This window comes from Sycon ciliatum, chromosome 4 (assembly GCF_964019385.1).
Source record: "Sycon ciliatum chromosome 4, ocSycCili1.1, whole genome shotgun sequence".
NCBI lineage: Eukaryota > Metazoa > Porifera > Calcarea > Leucosolenida > Sycettidae > Sycon > Sycon ciliatum.
In genome coordinates, this window is record NC_088646.1 from 3,022,741 (window position 1) to 3,046,124 (window position 23,384).

General features: G+C 47.6%; 1 protein-coding gene across 1 annotated transcript in view; it reads right to left on the minus strand.

The window, feature by feature from the left end:
- Positions 1–23,384, minus strand: part of LOC135813366 (hemicentin-1-like) — a 77,022-nt gene that overhangs the window by 15,918 nt on the left and 37,720 nt on the right. The window contains exons 37-55 of the mRNA XM_065326465.1: positions 23,025–23,324; positions 22,244–22,540; positions 21,631–21,960; positions 16,882–17,202; positions 16,364–16,681; positions 15,438–15,752; positions 14,922–15,061; positions 14,387–14,537; positions 13,409–13,515; positions 12,521–12,725; positions 11,900–12,029; positions 7,111–7,486; positions 5,741–5,810; positions 5,212–5,308; positions 3,329–3,392; positions 2,761–2,920; positions 2,103–2,203; positions 1,465–1,555; positions 692–768 (exon numbers count right to left, since the gene is read on the minus strand). Of these exons, the coding sequence (XP_065182537.1) occupies positions 692–768; positions 1,465–1,555; positions 2,103–2,203; positions 2,761–2,920; positions 3,329–3,392; positions 5,212–5,308; positions 5,741–5,810; positions 7,111–7,486; positions 11,900–12,029; positions 12,521–12,725; positions 13,409–13,515; positions 14,387–14,537; positions 14,922–15,061; positions 15,438–15,752; positions 16,364–16,681; positions 16,882–17,202; positions 21,631–21,960; positions 22,244–22,540; positions 23,025–23,324 (3,650 nt within the window). The remainder of the gene's footprint in view (positions 1–691; positions 769–1,464; positions 1,556–2,102; positions 2,204–2,760; positions 2,921–3,328; positions 3,393–5,211; positions 5,309–5,740; positions 5,811–7,110; positions 7,487–11,899; positions 12,030–12,520; positions 12,726–13,408; positions 13,516–14,386; positions 14,538–14,921; positions 15,062–15,437; positions 15,753–16,363; positions 16,682–16,881; positions 17,203–21,630; positions 21,961–22,243; positions 22,541–23,024; positions 23,325–23,384) is intronic.

Consider the following 23,384-nt stretch of genomic DNA (forward strand, 5'->3'; position numbering starts at 1 on the left):
CCATGTTCTACCTAGCAACCACCATGTTCTACCTAGCTACCACCATGTTCTACCTAGCTACCACCGTGTATTATCTAGCTACCACCATGTTCCAACGCATATGGCCGATTGGTTTGCAGGCCTGCCTGCGAATCATGAGGTCCCGAGTTCGAGACCCGCGCTGGCAGCAGGGAGCGTGTAAAAAGACTTTTTACGCGTGTTGAACTGCGCCGACACCCACGGTCAACTGGGTACTCACAGCTCGGAGTGAGGATAACAAGGATGCAGTTTACAGGGTTATGGGCCGTTACACGTCCGATTGGTTGAGAGACTCACCTCCTCTCCCCTGACTCACTTGTGACGTCTGCATTCGCCACTAAGGTGTAAAGGCATAGTGGTGGCCTGCGGAAGCGAAGGCTATAGCTTGTGTGTTTCTGAACATTCAAGTGATGCTAACGCGGATCCCGCGAATATTATACCACCATGTTCCACCTAGCTAACTACCACCATGCTCTACCTAGCTACCACCGCGTTCTACCTAGCAACCACCATGTTCTACCTAGCTACCACCGCGTTCTACCTAGCTACCACGGCATGCCCTACCTAGCAACCACCATGTCCTACCTAGCAACCACCATGTTCTACCTAGCTACCACCATGTCCTACCTAGCTACTACCATATTCTACCTAGCTACCACCAATAGACACTCACGTCGAGGTAATTTGCGTTGATATAGTCGGAGTTGCTGTCTCCATCGATTTGTGGCAGAATGACGCGAGTGTGATCAACTGCAGTCAAATGGGCAGTGCAGACGTACGCACAGTAAAAACAGAAGTAGCGACATTTATGAGTGCCTCGAGAAATAAGAGGAACAGTGATCACATTGTAGGTATGTGCATGAAGGGTGCAGGGAAGGGGAAGGCATTAGCAGTACGGACTGCGCAAAAGCTAGGTGTTCCATAGTCTTTCTCATTGTATTCGACTCCTCTCTTGATGATTGAAATAATCTAGAGAAGCGTCAACTACAGCGTTGCATGATATCAGTACATTGCACCACCACGTCCAACTCATCAGAATGCAAGATGACAGATAAGAATCACTACAGTCCATTCATCGGAAACTGGCCCGCTGGCTTTTGAAAGTCGGATTTGGGCCGAATTGAGGATCAAAAACCCACTTTAAATCTCAAAAATCTGGGTTTTGGATCTGCTTCTCCATACATTTTGCCATGGCATACCTCTCCTAATTTTGTAAAACTTGGCTGAATTTCTATTTCGAATCCCTATTCTTGGACTTTTCTGGCTTCAAATGTGGCAAGGAGTAATTGCACGGGTCACACAATGCAGGATGTACTGTTGTTTTCACGATATCTACAACTATGTAAGAGAGACACCAAAAAGTTAGGGTGCCAGTTTCCAATGAATGGACTGTACACGCAATCACTGTCCACTGTATGATCTCATTTCTTTTTACACACGACCTACATGCCACAATATTGGCATAGCGATTCTTCGGCTTGTTCTCTGGATTCATACAAACATCCGCAGGAAGAGACTCTGACGTCTTCGTTATGGTCTGAATAAGACGCGGGAATATACCAAGACAGCACACGTGCAAACATGTGCATGCATAGACACAGACACAGACATATAAACACACATATACACACACAAACACACACAAACACACACACAAACAGACAGAAACACACAGACACACAAACACACACACACATGCAAACAAACACACAGACATACACACACAAACAGACATACACACACAAACACACACACACAAACAGACAGACAGACAGACAGGCAGACACACAGACACACAGACACACACACACACACACACACACACACACACACACACACAAACACAAACAGACACACATGTAAACTGCTCGCGACGGCAAAACATGTAGCAAAAACTTGGTATGCAGGACTCTAGGACAGATGATGTACACCGCCTATGGATATCGGTGGCATGTACAACATAAAAGTCGATGCACACCTACAAGCTCAGTGAGACACATCAAAACAATACCATTGGCGAGACTGGCCTCAACTTGCAGAAGCCCTGGACTGTGGCCTAACCCTGGAACAGTGTGCTTTCTCACCTCGTACTCTCGGAAGAGTTGATAGGAATCATTAGCTTTCATGTCCTTGACGTGCTTAGCCAGAGCGGCAGTTGAGATTGCGCCCGGTTCAGGAGTCTCTGCTGCCAAAAACACCAGAATACACACAAGCATACGAACACATACACACACGCACAGACACACACACACGCACAGACACACACACACACACATACATACACACACGCACACACACACACACACGCATGAACACATGTCAGTGCCTTACGGACAGAACGGGTCACACATGATATGGGCAGCGCGGCAGTGCACGGTGCCAGGTCACATATCAAGGTCAGCTCCCATCATTCTAATGACAAGATAATAGGCAACACGATTCTAATGACAAGTCTGGGCAGTGAGAGAAGCAGCCAAGACCTGGCCCACACAAAAGCAGCCAAGATCCCCATACAAAAGCAGCCCTCCTTCCTCCCCCCCCCCCCCCACACAGAAACAGTCAAGGTGACACACAGGTAACAATGGTAAGTTGAACAAAGCAACGGTACGCCGACCCGGCACGAGAGTCTCTGAACTCTGGATAGCGTCTCACACAGCACTCCAAGCCCAACGTTATACCGGCAGACATACGCCTGGTTTGTCCACCCGGCCGTAGGACATGCTACTTCTTACTGTCGCATACCTAGCTGTTGACGATTGGACGTGAACGATGCTGGCTTGGACCCCACTCTGAGCGGTACTGGTGGTAATGCTGCAGTTTCCTTCTCTTTCTGGACGGCTGCGGCGGCTGTTTCAACACCAGGATTGAGTATGATATCTTGCTCAATACTCTTGAACCTCATCTATTCACGAAAGCAGTATTGGTTCACAAAGCACAATAGGCGGGCACGACAAGACAATGTGTGTGTATTAGCACGATGTCACCAGCCTCGCTGTCTTTGCTTTCTGTCATGTACAAGTCTGCATATAGTGCATGCCAATAACTCGAGTACATGTACTAGTAATACCGTGTACTCCTGTAGTAACACTTGTTGCCCAGCACTTCAGAAGCCTGCACAGTTCACGGTTCTCTGCTACATCCAGCCCCATGCAACTCAAGGTCCAGTCCAGCCCGCTATTTTCTCCCAGTAGTGCAGCTTCCAAGACTTGCCAATCGACATCAACTCTTCCGGGCAGACTTATTTTAGAAATTGCATTCTCCCACTGGAACATGACATTATTACGAGTCAGCAGTGGGCATGGAAACTTACGCGTCCACGCACGGACATATTCGGGCTAATGTTGATAGAGAACTTGCCAGTCCTTACCTTTCGCCTGCATGATGGACAGAGAGAGAGAGAGAGAGAGAGAGAGAGAGAGAGAGAGAGAGAGAGAGAGAGAGAGAGAGAGAGAGAGAGAGAGAGAGAGAGAGAGAGAGAGAGAGAGAGAGAGAGTGGGAGAGAGAGAGAGAGAGAGAGAGTGAGAGAGAGAGAGAGAGAGAGAGAGAGAGAGTGGGAGAGAGAGAGAGAGAGAAAGTGAGAGAGAGAGGGGGGGAGAGAGAGAAAGTGAGAGAGAGAGAGGGGGAGAGAGAGAGAGTGCATGTGCATCTTCGTGCATACTGCATATGTGTGTGTGTGTGTGTTTGCAGGCCGCAGGGGAGGGGGGGGGGTGCGGAGGAACCCCCCCCCCCCCCCGCCACGGAGTGGGCAAGTTCCGCAGATCAAATGCAGCTACCAACTTTTTCAAGTTTTGGTGGAGGCGCGATGATTGATGCTACTACGCGTCTCGTACTCAGACACTGCATTCAGACCACAGGCGGCAAAGTTCAGGATCTGTACTTCATGATCCAGAACAGTGACAATGATCTGTACTTCATGATCCAGAACAGTGACAATGAGTCGTGACTCACGAGGCATGAGCATGCACACGCGTACATTCTACGTACGCAGTGCAGTCAACAGTCACTAGTCACCACCGCGTATCGGTCTGCACTGACCCGTACTGGTCTGCACTGACCCGTACTGGTCTGCACAGACCCGTACTGGTCTGCACCGACCCGTATTGGACTGCACCGACCCGTACCAGTCTGCACCGACCCGTACTGGTCGATTTCACTGCATGCTAGTGCAGTGAACTTGTGAACTCCCATGTGTAAGTGAGAGTCCACCGTGCGCAGTCAAGGTCATTTATGGAACAGTGACTAGTTTAGGGTTGACTGGTACGCGGACGTGCTCGATTGCGTAACCTGAGCTCACGAGTGCAGAATTAATTCAGCATGTGCAATGCAGTTCCACCCAAAGTCTGGAAGAGCCACCCCAGTTTGAATCCTGCATACGGGCCTGGTGTGTGTGTGTGTATGTGTGTGTGTGTTGTACGTGTATGTATGTATGTGTGTATGTGTGTGTGTGTGTGTGTGTGTGTGTGTGTGTGTGTCCGATATGGTGGAGTGGTACGTGCAGTCGATTTCCAATCGAGAGGTTGCGGGTTCATTTCCCGACGATTATGGTCGCACACGTCTTTCTTCTCTTTCTCATTCTCCTAGCTCTTCTTTCATTCTCTGGTTGGTTATCAACAGCCAGTGTATGCCGGAGTATGTGGTGTGGCGTGTGTGTGTAAAAAAAAAGGAAAAAAGAAAAAAATAGGGATTCACTGGCCAAAAAAGCCACTTCAATCAGCTGTGTGGTGGATACCAGGCTAAAATTAGTGGCGGTCAATTCATCAGCCTTGCAAGCTGTTGAATGGCGTAATCCCAGCACAAGTTGCTATGTCTAACATAGCTGTTCGCTATCATTGCTTCAGCGATGGGCAGGTCTGAGGTCTGAGGTGTATGTGTGTGTGTGTGTGTGTGTGTGTGTGTGTGTGTGTGTGTGTGTGTGTGTGCGTGCGTGTGCGTGTGCGTTTGTGTGTGTGTGTGTGTGTGTGTGTGTGTGTGTGTGTGTGTGTGTGTGTGTGTGTGTGTGCGTGCGTGTGTGTTTGTGTTTGCGTGTGCGAATGTGTGCGTGTGCGTGTACATGTGTGTGCCTATGCCAGTGTGTGCGCGTGTCTGCATGCGTGTCAGTAGATTGTGGTGTAGTATGCAGCACTGTCCCTAGTAGTCTACGCTAGGCCCAGGAGGATGCCGAAGTATTGGTGTCAGTGGAGTTGACTAGCTTACCAGTACAGGTACAGCAGCACTAGAATAGCAGCCACCAGCAGTAGCATACAGATCACTATGGCAGCCACAGCACCGCCGCTGAGACCACCACTAGGTGCTGTAGAGGGAAACATATAACAGAGAATGACACCAAACATATAGCAGAGAACGACACCAAGCAAATATCACAGAATGACACCAAACATATAACAGAGAATGACACCAAGCAAATATCACAGAATGACACCAAGCAAATAACAGAGAATGACACCAAGCAAGGTAGTAGCCCAAGCTTGCTACAATAATGACAGTCGTGAATATCCCAGCATGTGGTCACTGGCTATTTGCAGCCATGTATTATTTGTGATGGAAATGAAACGAACGGTCGTGAACCATGTTTGCCATGATGACTGAGCCCTACTTTTTCCTGGCTGGCTACACAGGCATTTTGTTCGACTGTCTTAACACAAGTTGCACAAACACTCATGCACGTACTGTGGACAGCGTTCAATATGAACTTTACAGACACAGGTGTGAAGCAAGGCCTTACGTGCCACAGGAGTTGCTTGAATGTACGCATACGACCCAGTCACGAATAATCCGTAGGCGCGCTGTAAATCCTGCAGAACATTGATGGATAAATAGGGGCAGGTGCGTAACATATGCTTTACAAACCATGGCTATAATTATGACCTTATCACCAGGAGAGTGTGGGATGTGAAAGACTAAAAAATCCTGCACAGAACGTCTACACACAGCGAACACTAACGTGCATGGTGCAGGAACACGTGCTGAAGAACAGATCACTGCAAGACTATTGTCGGGTTCCAGCATAGGGTAGTGGAGGGAGGAGTTGTGTCTCATCAAGCGTGCTTGTAGTGCAATGATCTAGCTAAGCAGTGTCCTTGGTTAGATCAACACCAACCGCCGCTACTCCAGCCCAACTAACCAGTAGAGTCGGGCGAGTGTGTCTGAGCACGAAACCCCAGAGTTACGGAACGTTTTTCTGTCTCTGTTGTTATGCTTCTGTATGGTACGCTCTGCCCTAGTTGGGGAGTAGAGCACTATTTGCAGCAAGGACCCTGGACACTGTGTCTATCACCAGTACTCCGCAGACCACCACGGTCACATACAGTGAGCGTTAGCATGCTGAAGCAGGCTCAGTAGCAGCCAAACCGGAGGGCTGGCCTGAAATAGGTGCATGTGCGAGTCACACAGGCACGCGCCCTTCAAGCCCCCCCCCCCCCCTCCGTGCAGCGTCTGTGCTTTGTCATTGCAGTTCTGACTTTTGAGCTTGCGGCTTGCAGAATGTTTGTGCCCACATGATTTTTGAGTGTACGAGTATACCGCGGCATTCCTGAGCGAGAAACAAAGGAACTGCTCAAGCATACTGTTCAGGGTATGGTATAATATATAGAAGCCTTACTTGATACAGTAAACCCTGGTGTAAGCGACCTCTGGTTTAGCGACCACCTGCTCTTAACGACCGTTTTCCATGCATCGACAGTTCTACACAGGCACTGTGGGACCTGGTTCTAAAGACCACCTGGCTTTAACGACCGCTTTTGCTTGCACCGAACATGTTTTTGATTCCGACAGCATGTTAAAAGGCGAGAACACACAGTGCTCCTGACTAGGACTCTGGCAACAACCGGTTTATGGTCGTAGTCAGGAGCACTGCGCGTCCTCGCCTTGTAACATGCTGTCAAAATCGAAAACTTTTCAGAGTAGTACGGACAACACAAGTCACGACCGTACATCGAAAAGAAAAGAGAAGAAAGGTGAGAGAATAGACAGAACAAAAATAGCAAAGACAAAGTCCACAACAAAGTCAAACAACGTCGATCTTGTTCACAAGTTCGATTATCAGGCAGGAACACACACACGCTCTGGAATGGCAACACAGTCAAACTGACTTACCTCCAAGGTAAAGCGACGGCGTCGCTTGGAGTTAGGATCAACAAATCCACGTAGAAAAGCGGTGTATGCATAGCTATCGACCAATGGTATATTGCGATAAGCTTCCTCCGTTACACTATTCTGGGTAACACGACCATCTCCGGCCGTGAACAGAAACGTGTCGGATTCGTCAAATCTAGAAGAACTAAACTCTTCAGCAATGTAAGCAGGAGGAATTGAGTTTGGAGTGAGCTGGCCAGCACGTCGAAATGCTTCCTCCGGAGAGAAAATGTTTGACATGTCGAGAAAGTTGTAGACCTCCCCTGGGCGCTCCGGGAGTTGGGGCAACGGAGACACCGATGCTGGCCCCAGGACAACAACCATCACGTGATAGATACTGCACAAGAACAAAGATAACCACAAGTAAGACACATATTACCAAGAGTACATAACCAAGAGTGTGCAACTCCTATCTTGAGCTGCGATGGGTACACTACAATCACAGAGTAAATACGCTGCCCTAAGAAAGCCCGATTTAGGCTGGGTTAAAAGGCTAAAAAGTAAAAGCCACTCTAAATTCGAAAAACTGGGTTTCGAACCTGCTTCTCCAGACCATGGTACTATTATACCCGTCCCATCTTTTTTTTAACCTGGCCAAATTTTAACTCCCTGTCATTTGACTTTCGCACGTGGTGTGTACAATAATCTACTGTCTTCATGATTTAGGTACCAGTTCAGGATGGATGAGCTATAGTAATAATTTATGTTTATAAGCAAACCCGGGAGTCGGACGGCGTGAAAGGGCTAATGGCAGGTGCCCGGAAATAAACGTGGTTCAGGCCAGAAACTTAGAATCGCGGCCAGCTGCATTATGCAAACATTCCTAGCACACGGTAGCAAAACTAGAGGTGAAACAGTTATATGAGCCGAGCCAAGCAAAAAGGTGGCTTAGCCATAATTTTTGGAAAATTCTTTTTTCATGCCAAAGTGATGTCTACCTATCCAACTCCCATCAAGGAAATTTTGGTGCCCATCTGAAATGTATATGTGCCATAAATAAGCATACATTGCGCACATGTCACCGCATGCCTGGTATCAATGGAACTAAGATAATAATTATGAAGACCTACTCCAGAAATCATGGGACACCAAGTGGAGACAAAGCTTAGCAGGTGTGGAAGCAATACAAGAAGACAGAGCACTTGTGTTCTGATCAGAAGATCCAAGAAAGAAGCGAAAATAATCGATCTATGCATCTCATGTCATTTCATCACGCAACACGAATTTTCATATCCTTCAATGATTTTATGAGTCTTGGACTATATTTTTTGCTGGGCTGGGAAACGTCGCATCTTACCAAGACAGTCCGTCATCCTCTCTCCAATCACCTACGCCAACACGAATTTATTCTTCCCTGTAGCTCGTAGTGTTGTGCCAGAGATCGAGCTCCATTGGTCCCTTGCACGTAGGTCCAACAGACTGCACATCGCTAAAAGGCGGCACTGATTCTTTGTCCGTCCTGTTCCATGTCATTCTCCTTCCCTGGTGTAGGTAGTGGTAGAAGCACCACGGGACGATATGCTAGCAGGTAGAGTCAATGCATCGCTTCGGCGTGTCGCACTATTGTCCTTGAAATGAGGAAATTTTGGAGGACAGTGCGCCATGTGATGAACATTTGAAGGTACCCGAAACAAAGTGAAACATCGCAGCAAGATCCAACTCACTAGGGAGCTTGCCAGAGTGATGGCCGGACGGCTTGTAGACGTCTCCACATACGTATACCAGCCGCTCTAGACTAGTCGTGGCCATGATGAGAACAACAGCCACTATGAATGAGCGAGTTTTCCTCGTCAACTAGGGTTGGGCGCACACGGAGACAGAGTGTCATCCTGCTCGCCTCCACATTCTCCAGAACGCTCCGTTACGATCTCTGGCAGCGCCGAGAAATCCCCCACAAGAATGAGAGAGGGAACACTGAAGAAGTGTTGCTCAAAAATAAAAGGCCTCTTCCTTCTTCTCCACTTGCAAACTATTTTACTTGAAAGGATGCTCGAAAGTGAATATTTTCGCGACTGCGCTCGAGTTGAATTTTGCCGACTGTGACGTTTTGGTGATTTTCTCGATTTGTTGGCAAAACGCTAAGCCACTTTTTAGCTTGGCGCGGCTCATATACCGAATATTCGAGTACTCGCTCCTTTTTTTTTTGGAAAAATAATCGTACTCGGAATAAATCAGACTACTCGTTCATACCCAGTGCATCAGCAGTAGATATTGATGTGCAAACTGTGTGGTAACATCTGTACACGAGTATAGAGAGCCCAAATGCCGGACCCATCAATCAATATACTCGAGATAATGGCTGCCAATCTGTTCAATGAGGGCTATTTCATGTGAGTTTCAGGGTTTTGGCATGCAATTTGTGGGAGATAAAGAACCCTCAAATACTCGAATATTTGATTCGAGAAAAATCAGAGTACATGCACACGAACTCGGGATCTCATTGCCAACTTTCACCCAGGAAACACATAATTAGGCCGCACCGAAAAAGGGGTTTGTTTCGGGTAACATGGCCAGAAAAATACCGGGCGGTCGGTCGGCTTTCTTTTTTCCTGATAATTTTTACAATTTTTTTATGCAAACCAGACCAGCATGCACATTATGTGCACAGCCCTAAATAGAAAAGGTGTGGTCGATGAAGCAGGCATACATGTAGACTACATACAAACTAGGGGTGTCATCGGGCAGTAGGATACCCGTGCTACCCGTAACTAGAGCGAGTAAGCGGGTAGCAGCTTGCTCCTGAGAACCCAATCGGGTAGGTGGAGTACGGTGTTTTCAAAACGGTGCATATATAATGTATGGCTACGTGCATACTGTACACTTTCTACGTAGCGCAAGTGCACACTCACTGTACAAACTATGCCAAAAATACCCAATAGGGTACCCGTGCTACCCGGATAGAAATACCCGAACTCGTTACCCGACCAAACCCCTACCCGTTGCAGCCCCAATAAACAACAGCTCGATCAGACCGCCGGGAACAGTCAAACTGGTCATACTCAGGCACCGAGCGGAGCAGAGCTTCGAGACGTTGCGCATCAACACATCATTCAGCGATCGTCACGGGCCAGTAACTACAGCTTCCTGTTGCTCCAACGAAAAAAAAAAAAAAAAAAAAAAAAAGAATCGTCGGCCCAACTCCAAATGAAGTCCAACATTATCGCTCTTGTCAGCACCGTTGCGGCTTGACCCGGTTTCGGAAGCCAACACTGCTTTGAAGCGAGTGGCACCTTCTGTATGAAGAGTTTCCAAAAAATTTCGCAGGGTATGTGACTCGAACAATGCAGCTGTTGACGCTGGTCCAGCTGCCGTCAACTATAGTGACGGAACATTTGTCCACTAGAGTTTCTAAACTAAAACATGTGATTGTCAAGTGTCGAAAACGTTATGCTTGGCAAATAGAACCACCCTGCAACAAGTCCGACTCGATCGAGTCAACTCGCAACAAAGGCCTGAAATATCTAGCCGGCCAGAGCCAGGAGCAGGAAGAAGAGGCCTGACACAAGGTGAAGTGCGAGCACGTACATGCACATGTACATGCGTAGATCTATGATCGCATCTGCATGAATGCATACAAGAAAAAAGAAAGAATTGGTCGGCTCTCAAAACATGGGTCGGTTGGGTTACCCGAAACAAAGGACTTTTCGGTGCGGCCTTAGCATCTAATCATTGACTCTCATCAAAGCGCAAGTAGCCTACTGACTTATATAGACAACATACAGGAGAGTGAGGTGTCTAAGATCCGCTAAGATCAACAGGCTGAGTATAGTCCAGTAATACAATTCACAAACAGCAACAGTGCAACCAGGTCCTTCCTTGCCGTCACTCGGAGTTTCGTGTCTGAAAACACTCATCAGTCAAGTTGTAAGTAAACAATATACTACCTCCGACAAGCGAAACTTGGCGCGTTTTTTGATTTTTTGTGTTGGTACCACAACTTCACAAGGCTGTCAGGTACGACTTACTTGTAGTAGCTCCATGCAACCGGGTGCAGGAAGCCAAGCGACGAGCTGGTGAGTGGCACATGGCTCGACTAGTTAGAGGCAGGCCACTCTCTTGTGTACAAGCACAACAGTACGCGTGTCCATTCTACGAAGGAAAATCGTCGTGCTTTCGCGTTTCAATGCAAAACCAAGGAGTTCCCTCTCTCTCCACTTGAGCACTCAGCCCGCACAGAGTCGTATGGAAGTCCATGCCAAACAATCCTAGCGTCTTTCAATGGCCTGCAGAGCGATGCGTCTCTGGTGGCTAAGGAAAATCGCCAGGAATTGCTACCTGCAATTTTGGACAGTTGGCGAGAATACCAAGCAAAAAGGTTGGAGTCCAGGCGCATGTGGAGGTGTTGCACAGTTCTTACCACGTCAACCTGGATAGTGGCGGTGGAAATGACGACCCTCGACACCGTGGCTCAAGCACAGCTCACAGGAGCTACATCGAGATTTCCAGAGCGATAACAACAGAGGTACTTGCTGCAACTGAATCCGCTCTAGTCGCACTTTTGCCTCAAAATAGGGACAATTCCTCTCCAGAAGAAACTGCAATCTTTGAATCAGAAGAGAGTTATTCAGCCTAACTGATGTCTCAAATGTCCTTGTTGAGCAATACAAAGTTGTATTTTGGTGAGTCAATCATTTAGTGTTGATTGTAAAGTGTGGACATGTGAGTGATTTCGAGTAATTTGAAGTGAAAAACGCGCCAAGTTTCGCTTGTCGGAGGTAGTACAAGTCATGTAGTTTAAGTGAAACAGTACCTGATTGTTCCTGAGGACAGCTCCACCTCATCGAGTGGCCATGCCAGTGAACTTGATGTTGCTGGGATGGTTGTAACATTAGGCGGTGGACCAGTAGGGGGCTGGGTCTGAGCTGCTTCCGTACCAACCACTATCACAGCATGCAAGCCAAGACAACGGAACAGAAAAGTAAGTTCAAAGCGCACACTAGGTAAAAAACAAAACAATAATTATCATTAATACATGTACCAACAGCAACAGCAATAGTAACAGCAACAGCAAACTTGAACCATATTACATATCCATCACACAGATGGGCAGTTCTCACCCTTTTAGGCAAGGTCTTCTTCTGTCTTGTCAGATTTTTAAACGGCATTTGGCTAGTTCGCCCTATTTCTAGTCTTATAGGGTTCCGAAGTATCGACGTCACACATACCTGGCAATGCCGCATGAGAACGGAAACTCTGGGTACAAACAAATCCTAGAATCCCTTTGCTCAGCAGTGTTCTTGCAGGGAATCGATCTATTTTCGACTTCCCCAAAGTGCCATACTACTCTTCACTTCAAACACAGTCCTTCTAGCACCAACCAAACAAAGACAGTCGGTCTCTTGCTCTTCAATTTAAAAGGACAATCTAGTACCTGATGAACTCGTTCTTGCCATTGCTTGCAGAGTGAGTTGACTCAACGGACCATAGCCAGCACTTGTTCTCCCGCGAACTGTCACGTTATAATCAGTTCCAGGGTTGACAGAATCGACAAGAAACTCTGTCCCTGCTCCTGTTGTCTGCGGCCTATAATCGAAACGCATGGGGCCTTTACCTCTAGACAACCCTTCCAAAACAACCTGATAGGAGAAACCCAGCAGCCAACAACAAACACGCATCCGCATGCGCACACGCGCGCACGCGCGCGCGCACACACACACACATGTGAACACACGTACACACATAAGCACACACACACAATCCCATTGCTGAACACAGAATTCCACCATTGAAATGCAACAGTGCCGCATAATTACCACTGTAGCAACACTTAGACACGTCAGATCAATCCAAAACTTTCAGACAGAGAGCATTAGGTGTGTTTGATCATTTTTGAACCAAAAACTGAAAATCGATTTTTTGGCCTGTGGTCATATTCCCTTCTCCCTTCCTTGCCGTGGTTGGCTAACACCCTCTCTCTTTGTATTGGCCGGTGTTCTCACTGTGCTATGAGATGCTGTAATAGATGAATAAATAAATAATAAATAAACGTGCTCTGGCTCATATGTTGATTTTCAATGTACGCGATGACATGCGATTGCTGGCTATGTTTCTTGCCAATTCTAGAACGTTCTTTTGGCTTTATAGTTCATGCTTGCCTCCCTTCCTTATCATTGCCCTCAGCATGATGCCCGATGGGCGAAATATTGGCAGTAATTTATTATTATTCTTGTCATGTAGCTGAGAGCCTGTTCGGGGATGGTGAGTGGAAAGAAAACACTGCAGTGGACTCGGAGTTGGAGAGTTTTAAGAAAACACATACCTGGTAGCCAAGGATAATGCCATTAGCAACACTGGGGGGTTGCCAAGACACTCGGACGGCCGTAAATCCTTCAGCGTTAGCAACAACAGCCAGAGGTGCAGTGGGAACTACAAAAAGGAGAATAACAACAACAATGGCAAAGCACCATGCACATGAAGAGAAGCTTAACTTGGAACTCTGTGTATACGGAGAATTACATCCTCTCAAATGTTACCTTGAATCGGACTGTGACATTGGTTTCCCTAGGACAACTGTCAATCCAAGAAATTCTTGACAAGAGGAACACTAGCAGCTAAAACTCAATTCCACAGGATGCGCTCAACTCTCAAGCGTTGCAAGCCAGTGAAACCATTTCAGCTTTAGGGGTTACGCTGTCAATCCATCTCCATCCGCCATTTTACTCTCCTTTCTCGTATGAAGCTCAAATGTTTTCGTAGCCATGTGTGCAAGTTTTAGTTTGAATTTGAATGAGTGCAGCCTTGCCAACAGCTGACGTGACCAGAGAAAATCCCAGTCATTGAGGCACACATCACACTCTTACCGCAAATTTCTCATGACCAAAGTTACGAGAATCATAATTCAGTAACCATTCATCCTATTGTTTCGCCGATTGTTCGAGACGACAGCTGCGAGTTTTCTCTTCCACCCACATACTTCAATCTCTCCCAAAAAACCGAGAATCGAACCCTCCATCAGTAAACACAATGGCCCGGCGACCGTAAAGAGTTAATAAAATAGAGAAAATGAAGACCACACGATCTTTGATGTGAGAAACATCTGCTCAGTCTCGGCGAAGATAAAATGTCTCAGTTCGTGGGCCATACGGCGATATTATCCACCCTCCGAAGCCTACAACGGTACAGGCAAGTTCATTAAACATGCGTTGATCACACAGAAGCAACACACAAAGTTCATCAAATGCATTGCTCATACAGAAACAACACACATCAACGACTATTTTAAGCCTTCAAATCTCACCATCTTCGGCCGTCTGGCTGGTCTGCACGGCTGACGTGGATCCAAATCCAGCAAAGGTGGCCGCAGTGATTGTGTACGTGTAGTTGGTATATGGCACTAGGTTCTCTACGGTGATGGAGGTCATATTAGATGTTGTCTCCCTGCTGGTGACCTGATGAAAAAAATAAAAAAAATATAGAGCCCCATTAATACCATAGTAATGAAACATGAGCAGGTAGACACAGTGGGGTGGTCAAAGACCATGATTGAGATACGAGAGGTACCTGGTTCAAGCCCTGCGTGGGAGCTGTTTTTTGAACCATGCTGCTACCCACAGTCAACTGGGAACTTGTCGCCAGGCACAAGGGGTACACGGTTGCAGCTAATGGGGTTTTCGGCATTTGTACCAGTGGTTGGGAGACTTATCCCCTCGCCCCCAACGTTTGGCGCTGCATCTGCTGCTGGGTTTGCACATGGGATGAAGAGGACGAGAGAGCTGTATTCCCCCTACACACTACATTCATTCTGCACAATGCTATCTACATCTGGAACTTACCATGCCATTGCCATCAGAACGCCAGTATGTGATACGGTATCGCTCTATTACGCCGTTCGTGTCTAGAGGGTGGCTCCAGGATACTGTCAAATTTCTCGAACGAGCATCCACGACCACAATGTCTATCGGTGCCTCTGGTACTGGAGAGCAAGGACAAAAGAGTAGCACAAAGACAATTATCTCACATGAATATGCCATATGCCAGCAAGCCTGGGACGGTAGAATATTTTAAGTTTTCACTAGCATATAGTGGTACGATGCTTGGGGTATGTCTCCCCACACGGGCGCTGTTTCAGGGGAATTGAAACCAACCCGCTTTGACTTCAACCCCGCTTCCTAAGGGGAATGCAAACCAACACGGGTTGAAGATTTCAAGACGGGTCCAGCACAATGCATCGTGAAAACACTCCAGACAATCTGAGTGCACGGTGGGTTGTAACTTGAAGCTCTACCCGGGTTGAAAGCTCTAATGTTACCCCAGAACACATCTAGCCGCACTACAAGCATGACACTTACATCCTGTGAGCGTCCTTTCCGTCACTGCTTCGCTGAAGTTACTTGGGCCAACGGCGGTGAAGCCGCGCACTTGAATCTCATACAGTCGGAAAGTGTCCAGATCGCTCAGCACAATGAACAGTTCACTTCCATTGGTTGTGTTCACGCTTCCAAATAGGCTTATGCTTGTCGTGTCATTGTCAACTTGCTGATAGAGTACTTCATAGGTGGTGATAAGACCGTGCTGCTCGTCCGGTGGAATTTCAGACCAGCTGACGCGTACGGACGTGTTTGATAATGCATTCACCAGCAGCATCTGCGGAACACCCGTCGGCACTGAAACACACCACACACAAAACAATGTGTTCTGAAATGTTACTCTCACATCCAGGGTGGTTTTGTGGGAGAAGATCATGCAAAGGCCAATTGGCCTATCCAGTCCACTGCAGTTCGAAGTAACATGAATTCACACAGACCTTGTACAGTATCTTTACAGTGTAAAACAGAGCCATGCAGGAGCAGTGCTGAACAGCTCTGCATACCTACATACATACATACATACATACATACATACATACATACATACATACATACATACATACATACATACATACATACATACCTACATACATACATACATACATACATACATACATACATACATACATACATACATCCATGATGTATACCATGCGTGAGTGAAAATGTAGGTTCGAACTCGCACCAAAGCCAAATTTCTAGGGAGGGAACGGACTGGAATTTTAAGCTCGGTCTTTAGTGCAAAACAATCGGCCTCAAACCGACATGCTTTTGAGGATACAACCTACATTCGAAAGTTCAACAATTCTACTCAGCCCTAGCAAATTCTGCACTTGACTGGCTAGCATAGTAATAGTGGTAGTACCACTACAACAAAACTATGGCGAACATTCAACAACCCTGCTTACCATCTTCAGCTGTGGCAACAGACAAAGGCGGGCTGAAACGACCAAAACCGACGTCATTCTGTGCACGCACGCTGACACTGTATACCTTATTAGGAGTCAAGTCGGTCAGCCAAGCCGTCAGCGTCACATTGACCAGCTCTCCTTGTCCAGTGATATTCATCCGGCGCTCGACAACACTGCCGGTCCGATTCACCAACGAGAACATGATTGTGTAGAGCGTGATTGGGCGGTTGTTGCTGGCTGGAACTGTCCAGTTGACACGCAACCTCCGAGACTCCGGTGCAGCGGCAACAGGTGATAACGGAGCGTTGGGAACCTCTGTATGCGGAAACACAAACCAAAACAAAAACAAGTATAGAAACATCGTAGTCTGGAACGCCACAATGGCACTGATATACAGAGCTCAGACTATGATCAAACAGAAAACGCCTTTCCTCTATTAGAATTCCGTTTCAAACAAAGCCGTTCACTGTCCCAACAGCATGGCTGTGATAGAATCAGGGTACTAGTATCCTTACCGAACACTGTCAACGTGGTATCTCTCGTGGCGCTGAACACATTGGTTGTAGCTCGGCATGTAAACAGGCCATTGTCTAGTCTGGTACTGTTTACCAGTGTGAGGGTACTCGTGGTGACTGGAAGTCCACTAGTCAGTGCTGACACGCTATTCTCTACTTGCACCCTGCCCATCTGCAGTGAGGCGGAAGCATTGGCCAGCATTCCAGTGGCAAGAGTCCAGCTGATGCTAGGAGCAGGATTGGCCGATGCATTGCATACGAACTCAACTTGCCCAGGGAAGGTGATGTTTTGCGGTGGAATAGCACCAATACTCGGTGATACTGAGCCATGCACACAGGTGGAACACCAACAGAAAGCAACAAGGTAATGAGCGAATATGACAACTGGAGAGATAACTAAGCAACCCATATGACTTATGATGAGCATTACGTTGCCCTTTTGACCTCTGCGTCATCTGGGGATCCTTTTGTCCGTGTTGTGCGTGCGGGGTTCGCCTAGGCGTGCGGGGTTTGCCTATGCGTGCGGGGTTCGCCTATGCGTGCGGGGTTCGCCTATGCGCGCAGGGTTCGTCTATGCGTGCGGGGTTCGCCTATGCGTGCGGGGTACGTCTATGCGTGCGGGGTTCGCCTATGCGTGCGGGGTTCGCCTATGCGTGCGGGGTTCGTCTATGCGTGTGGGGTTCGCCTATGCGTGCGCCACTGTGCGCGGACCCAAAAGGTACTTTCCAGTAGTATTTTCTCTCGTTCTCTTTTCAATGGCTTCTTCTGAACTCTCCTTCGTGACACAATAAGGAACTGTAGCTCTGTGTGTGTGTGTGTGTGTGTGTGTGTGTGTGTGTGTGTGTGTGTGTGTGTGTGTGTGTGTGTGTGTATGTGTGTTAGGGAGGGGGGGGGGGAGGGTGGAAGACGTTCCGAAGAACCGTGCCGTCTGGTGCGAGTGATATTTTCACCAAACTGTTGTCCCTGCCCTTTTGGAGGGTATGTGCCCCTTTTGGCACGTGTGTGCTGGGTACGCATGGTCGGTGTGTGGACTGCGCAGGTTGCGCATGCCTGCATATTATTGTACGCACTCTTGTTGTTTGTGGCCTTCTTCTTGAGACTCTCTTTGGAGCAACAACAATAATCTGTTCTCTGAGTGTGGCGTACGTGTGATATGAGATACATGTATCGAGAGTAATCGGAAGGGCTATCGTCGAACCATAAAACCCCCCGACGACAATTGGCGCCCAGATAGTGGCATCGTTCCCCGCGACCCTGAGATCATTTTCGTTTTCGCCGTGGCTTCGAATCTTGCCTTCTCCACGCGTCCTCGCCATGGCTCCGCTTTGCTCCATCTGCTCAACCCTGATGTCGGAGCTCCCACTCAGGTGAGCCTGCTTTGTCTGCCCTGCGTAATGTTTTGTACCTTGTACGTAGTTCTCCTGGTACTAGTCTTCGATTTGGGATTTTCAAAATATTTGTTTCGCTTCGTGGCATTGAAGTCCCGTGTTGTTCTCTTCTGTACAAGTACCTCGTTCGAGCCTCGCTCCTGTTAGTACATGATTGTGGCCCACGTTGTGTGTGCGGTGTTTTGAACCAGTGTACATTGTCGCCCTCCGGCCTCTGGCTGTTCGAGTGGTCGTGTGCACTGTGTTTTCACACCTTCTCTGTTGTCCGTGCTGTCATGGATGCTCATCGTGTTGCTTGGTAGTCAGCATGGCCATGGGTAGCTTTGCTCGTGTTTGCTTACTCGCCCTGTGTCGTGCACTGGTGCACGTCGTTGTGTTGTCGTCGGATTGCTCCGATCCTGTGTCAATCGATTGGTTTGGTAGATGTCCCCATCGATTTACTCGATGTGGTGAGTCTGCTGACACTCGTACTCCGTCGTTTCCAGTTTCAGGTACATGTCCTTTCCTTTTCATTTTACTCGTATCCATGTTTTGTGTCGAGCGTTTTAGTGCTTCGCCTGGTTGTCCCGCTCATGTGGAATGGCTGTCGCCCAGTGGTGTAACATGCTTCTGAGATTCTCGTTGACGGTCCGGGTGGCAATATTTCTGTGAGCGTGTTGTTTGGTCTTTGTGTTTTGGCACGTGGGTCTCTCCATTTCACCTAGGGGGGGGGGGGGGCGTCCGATCATGGTGAGCCACGGTCTGCCTGGTGGGCTGGTGGGATCCGGCGCTTATTTGTATCGGTTCACCTTGCGGGTGTTCGGTTTCCGTGTTTTGCTGGCTGGCCTTTGTGCGTCCCAGTGGGGTTCAGGACGGTGTTTTTTTTGTGTTTCGTGAGCGGATGTGTTTCACGCGTGATTTTCAGGTTAGAGGCCTGTGGTTATTCAGGGTAGCGCCCTGTGGTTTTTCTATGTTAATTTTTGTTTGCGTATTGGTGACCGATTTGTTTGTGTGCTATCGGGTGTCCTCATTGATAGACTGCCCCTGTTTCCGTAGGCGTGTTCAACGTTGCTGTTCTGCCGTTCCTTCTTGTGTTTTTTTTGTCTGAATTTTGGCTCCTGGTATTGCTGAGATGTTTGCGTCAGTCCGTGTTTCTTTCTTTCTGTGTGTGTCTCTGTGAGTTTTCGTAGCCCCATCGGCTGCGGGATGGTTTTCCGGACAACTCCTGTGCTGTCAGATGACTGGTCACCCGGTTCAGCTGCCGCGGTCTTCGCAGTACCGTCGGTTTGCCTTGGCTTCGCACCAGGGCGAGGTGGTTGTTTTCCAGGGGCCCACGCCTGAAAGTATGGCGGTTCCCTCTATGGGTGGGCCCAGTCTGTTTTATTTCCACCCTTTTACTTTGGCTTTTCCCCGGTGTCCGGAGTTACTAATGTATCCTACTGTTTTGGCCCTGCGTATCCGCATGTGTATGTTGTTCACATTTGATTTCTTTTTCTCCTGTCTTTCTTCTCATGTTTTTTCTCTCCCATCCTCAGGAGAGGATGCATTTTTTTCATGTGGCCGTATGTTGTCCCTGCCCTTTTGGAGGGTATGTGCCCCTTTTGGCATGTGTGTGCTGGGTACGCGTGGTCGGTGTGCGGACTGCGCAGGTTGCGCATGCCTGCATATTATTGTACGCACTCTTGTTGTTTGTGGCCTTCTTCTTGAGACCCTCTTTGGAGCAACAACAATAATCTGTTCTCTGAGTGTGGCGTACGTGTGATATGAGATACATGTATCGAGAGTAATCGGAAGGGCCATCGTCGAACCATAAAACCCCCCGACGACAAAACTGCTCAACGAAAATGAGCGCCCAACGTGGGACTCGAATACACTAGCGTGCGATTAAGAGTCTCATGCTCTACCAACTGCTGGCTGGTTGAGTATAGTTGGCCTAGTGAGGCCACAGGCTGTGATGGCGACGGTGACAGCTACAGTCAGCAGCATAATGAGGAAAAGTGGCCTGAAAGTGGCAGCTGCTGAAACTATGAGATTATAAAATACAAGCTTATCAGAGTGAGCATTCATGTCAATTGAGAGAACGTGCATTCATGTCAATTGAGAGAACGTGCATTCATGTCAATTGAGAGAACGTGCATTCATGTCAATTGAGAGAACGTGCATTCATGTCAATTGAGAGAACGTGCATTCATGTCAATTGAGAGAACGTGCATTCATGTCAATTGAGAGAACGTGCATTCATGTCAATTGAGAGAACGTGCATTCATGTCAATTGAGAGAACGTGCATTCATGTCAATTGAGAGAACGTGCATTCATGTCAATTGAGAGAACGTGCATTCATGTCAATTGAGAGAACGTGCATTCATGTCAATTGAGAGAACGTGCATTCATGTCAATTGAGAGAACGTGCATTCATGTCAATTGAGAGAACGTGCATTCATGTCAATTGAGAGAACGTGCATTCATGTCAATTGAGAGAACGTGCATTCATGTCAATTGAGAGAACGTGCATTCATGTCAATTGAGAGAACGTGCATTCATGTCAATTGAGAGAACGTGCATTCATGTCAATTGAGAGAACGTGCATTCATGTCAATTGAGAGAACGTGCATTCATGTCAATTGAGAGAACGTGCATTCATGTCAATTGAGAGAACGTGCATTCATGTCAATTGAGAGAACGTGCATTCATGTCAATTGAGAGAACGTGCATTCATGTCAATTGAGAGAACGTGCATTCATGTCAATTGAGAGAACGTGCATTCATGTCAATTGAGAGAACGTGCATTCATGTCAATTGAGAGAACGTGCATTCATGTCAATTGAGAGAACGTGCATTCATGTCAATTGAGAGAACGTGCATTCATGTCAATTGAGAGAACGTGCATTCATGTCAATTGAGAGAACGTGCATTCATGTCAATTGAGAGAACGTGCATTCATGTCAATTGAGAGAACGTGCATTCATGTCAATTGAGAGAACGTGCATTCATGTCAATTGAGAGAACGTGCATTCATGTCAATTGAGAGAACGTGCATTCATGTCAATTGAGAGAACGTGCATTCATGTCAATTGAGAGAACGTGCATTCATGTCAATTGAGAGAACGTGCATTCATGTCAATTGAGAGAACGTGCATTCATGTCAATTGAGAGAACGTGCATTCATGTCAATTGAGAGAACGTGCATTCATGTCAATTGAGAGAACGTGCATTCATGTCAATTGAGAGAACGTGCATTCATGTCAATTGAGAGAACGTGCATTCATGTCAATTGAGAGAACGTGCATTCATGTCAATTGAGAGAACGTGCATTCATGTCAATTGAGAGAACGTGCATTCATGTCAATTGAGAGAACGTGCGTTTGCTGCCAGTATCCATACCTTGCACAAACACACCAGCCGACGCAAAGTGCGTATCAATCACCATGGAGACATTGCCAGTGTAACCCCGTGGGTCATTCCGCACTCGGCATGTGTAGGTGCCGTTGTTGGCAAACGTGACAGCAGGTATGGCCAGTACACTGGAGACCAGCGGTGGAGTGGTAGCAGGATCGGATATACTGATATTACTATGTTCCTCAGGCAGAACAACGCCATCAAGCAGCCAGGATATTTCCACCAGCGGAAAGCCGAATGCCGAGCATGTCAGTGTGAGATCGTCCGTCTCATTCAGGACAGCAGCCAGGGGTAAGTCCTCAAACACCGGTGAGACTGCAAAAGACAGCACAGCAAAGCAGCATAACAGTACCATTACCGATCATGTCATGGACATTATAACACATTCAACTATGGCACTAGAGGTGTGTGTGTGGGGGGGGGGGGGGGCACAACAGCTAGCTATTGATCTTGTGTAAGTGTACGCACTGCTTTTCGAGTACATGGTGTGTCCACACATTATAACACATTGAATGCCCCCTTGAGCCCTACCCTACACAGCTGGAGCCGTGGTAAATCCTGCTGTGACAATTAGACTTCAGTTACTTCCCAAACATACCGTAAACAGTCACATTTCCAACAAGCTTGCGACCAGATGTTCCACCCTGTCCATCTGTAACGTGTTGATTGTCGGCTTCACATTCATATCGACCTCCGTCGGCATACGTAGATAGCGATAGTGTGACTTGTTGCCAGCTCTGTGAGAACATTGTACGGCTGTTGTTAGTGAGAAGTTGCCCATTGTGCCACCAGGTCACATTGGACAGCGGAAAGCTATCGACTGTGCAGTCGATGGTAAACGTCCCGTTCTCAATAATGCTAATCTGCTGCAGTGTCGATGTTACGGTTGGTACAGCTACACGGAGGGAGTGAAGCCAAGAGAACGCATCAAACAAGCAGGTTACTACAAAGAGGTGTGAATAGATACAGCCATCCAGTCAGGTAACCATTCCGTCAATCACTCAAGTTACCCAGTGAGTGCCCAAGAACATGGAACTGATAGTAACAACAGCGCAGCAGAAGTGTGGCATCCTGGCACTCGTGTGAGGCGGATGGGTATTCAAGCGTAAATACATTCAGTGACAGACACGGGCAGACTGATCAGCAGGAAGGAAAGAAGACAGGCAAGCAGACACAGACATACAAAATACCCCGTGGACATGTACACCCATGTGGTTTGATAACAGCAGAACGACAGGAGTCACTAGATGTACATACTTCTATTGCACTTACAATTGCCCGCAGATGAGGCCAGTCCAGACGCATGTGAGTCAATGGATAGACAACTATTTCTATTTCGAGTGAACATCATCAAATGTCGCCAGATTATCTGTACTTACTATACACGAGCAGAGTAACAGTGGAATTGGCTGAGGGATTGTGGATATTAGTCGCAACACATGTGTAACTGCCTTGATCGCGATCGTTGCGAATACCGCTCAGTTGTAACGTGCTGACTCGCGGTGGATCGTTGCCTGGGGTTGTTGTTATAGTGCGCGTTGCATCATTCACAATCAGAACGCTCCCGAAGAACCAGGCGATGTCGGGTAGTGGATCAGACAGACCAGTACAGCTGAAAGTCACAGTGGAATCTTCAGTGCTGATGATATCCGTGGGAGGAACTGATATAACAGGTGGTCCTGGAATGGAAAAATTTCAACAAGGAGACCGTCTCTAGTTCTATTTCGCCATGCCCCTTA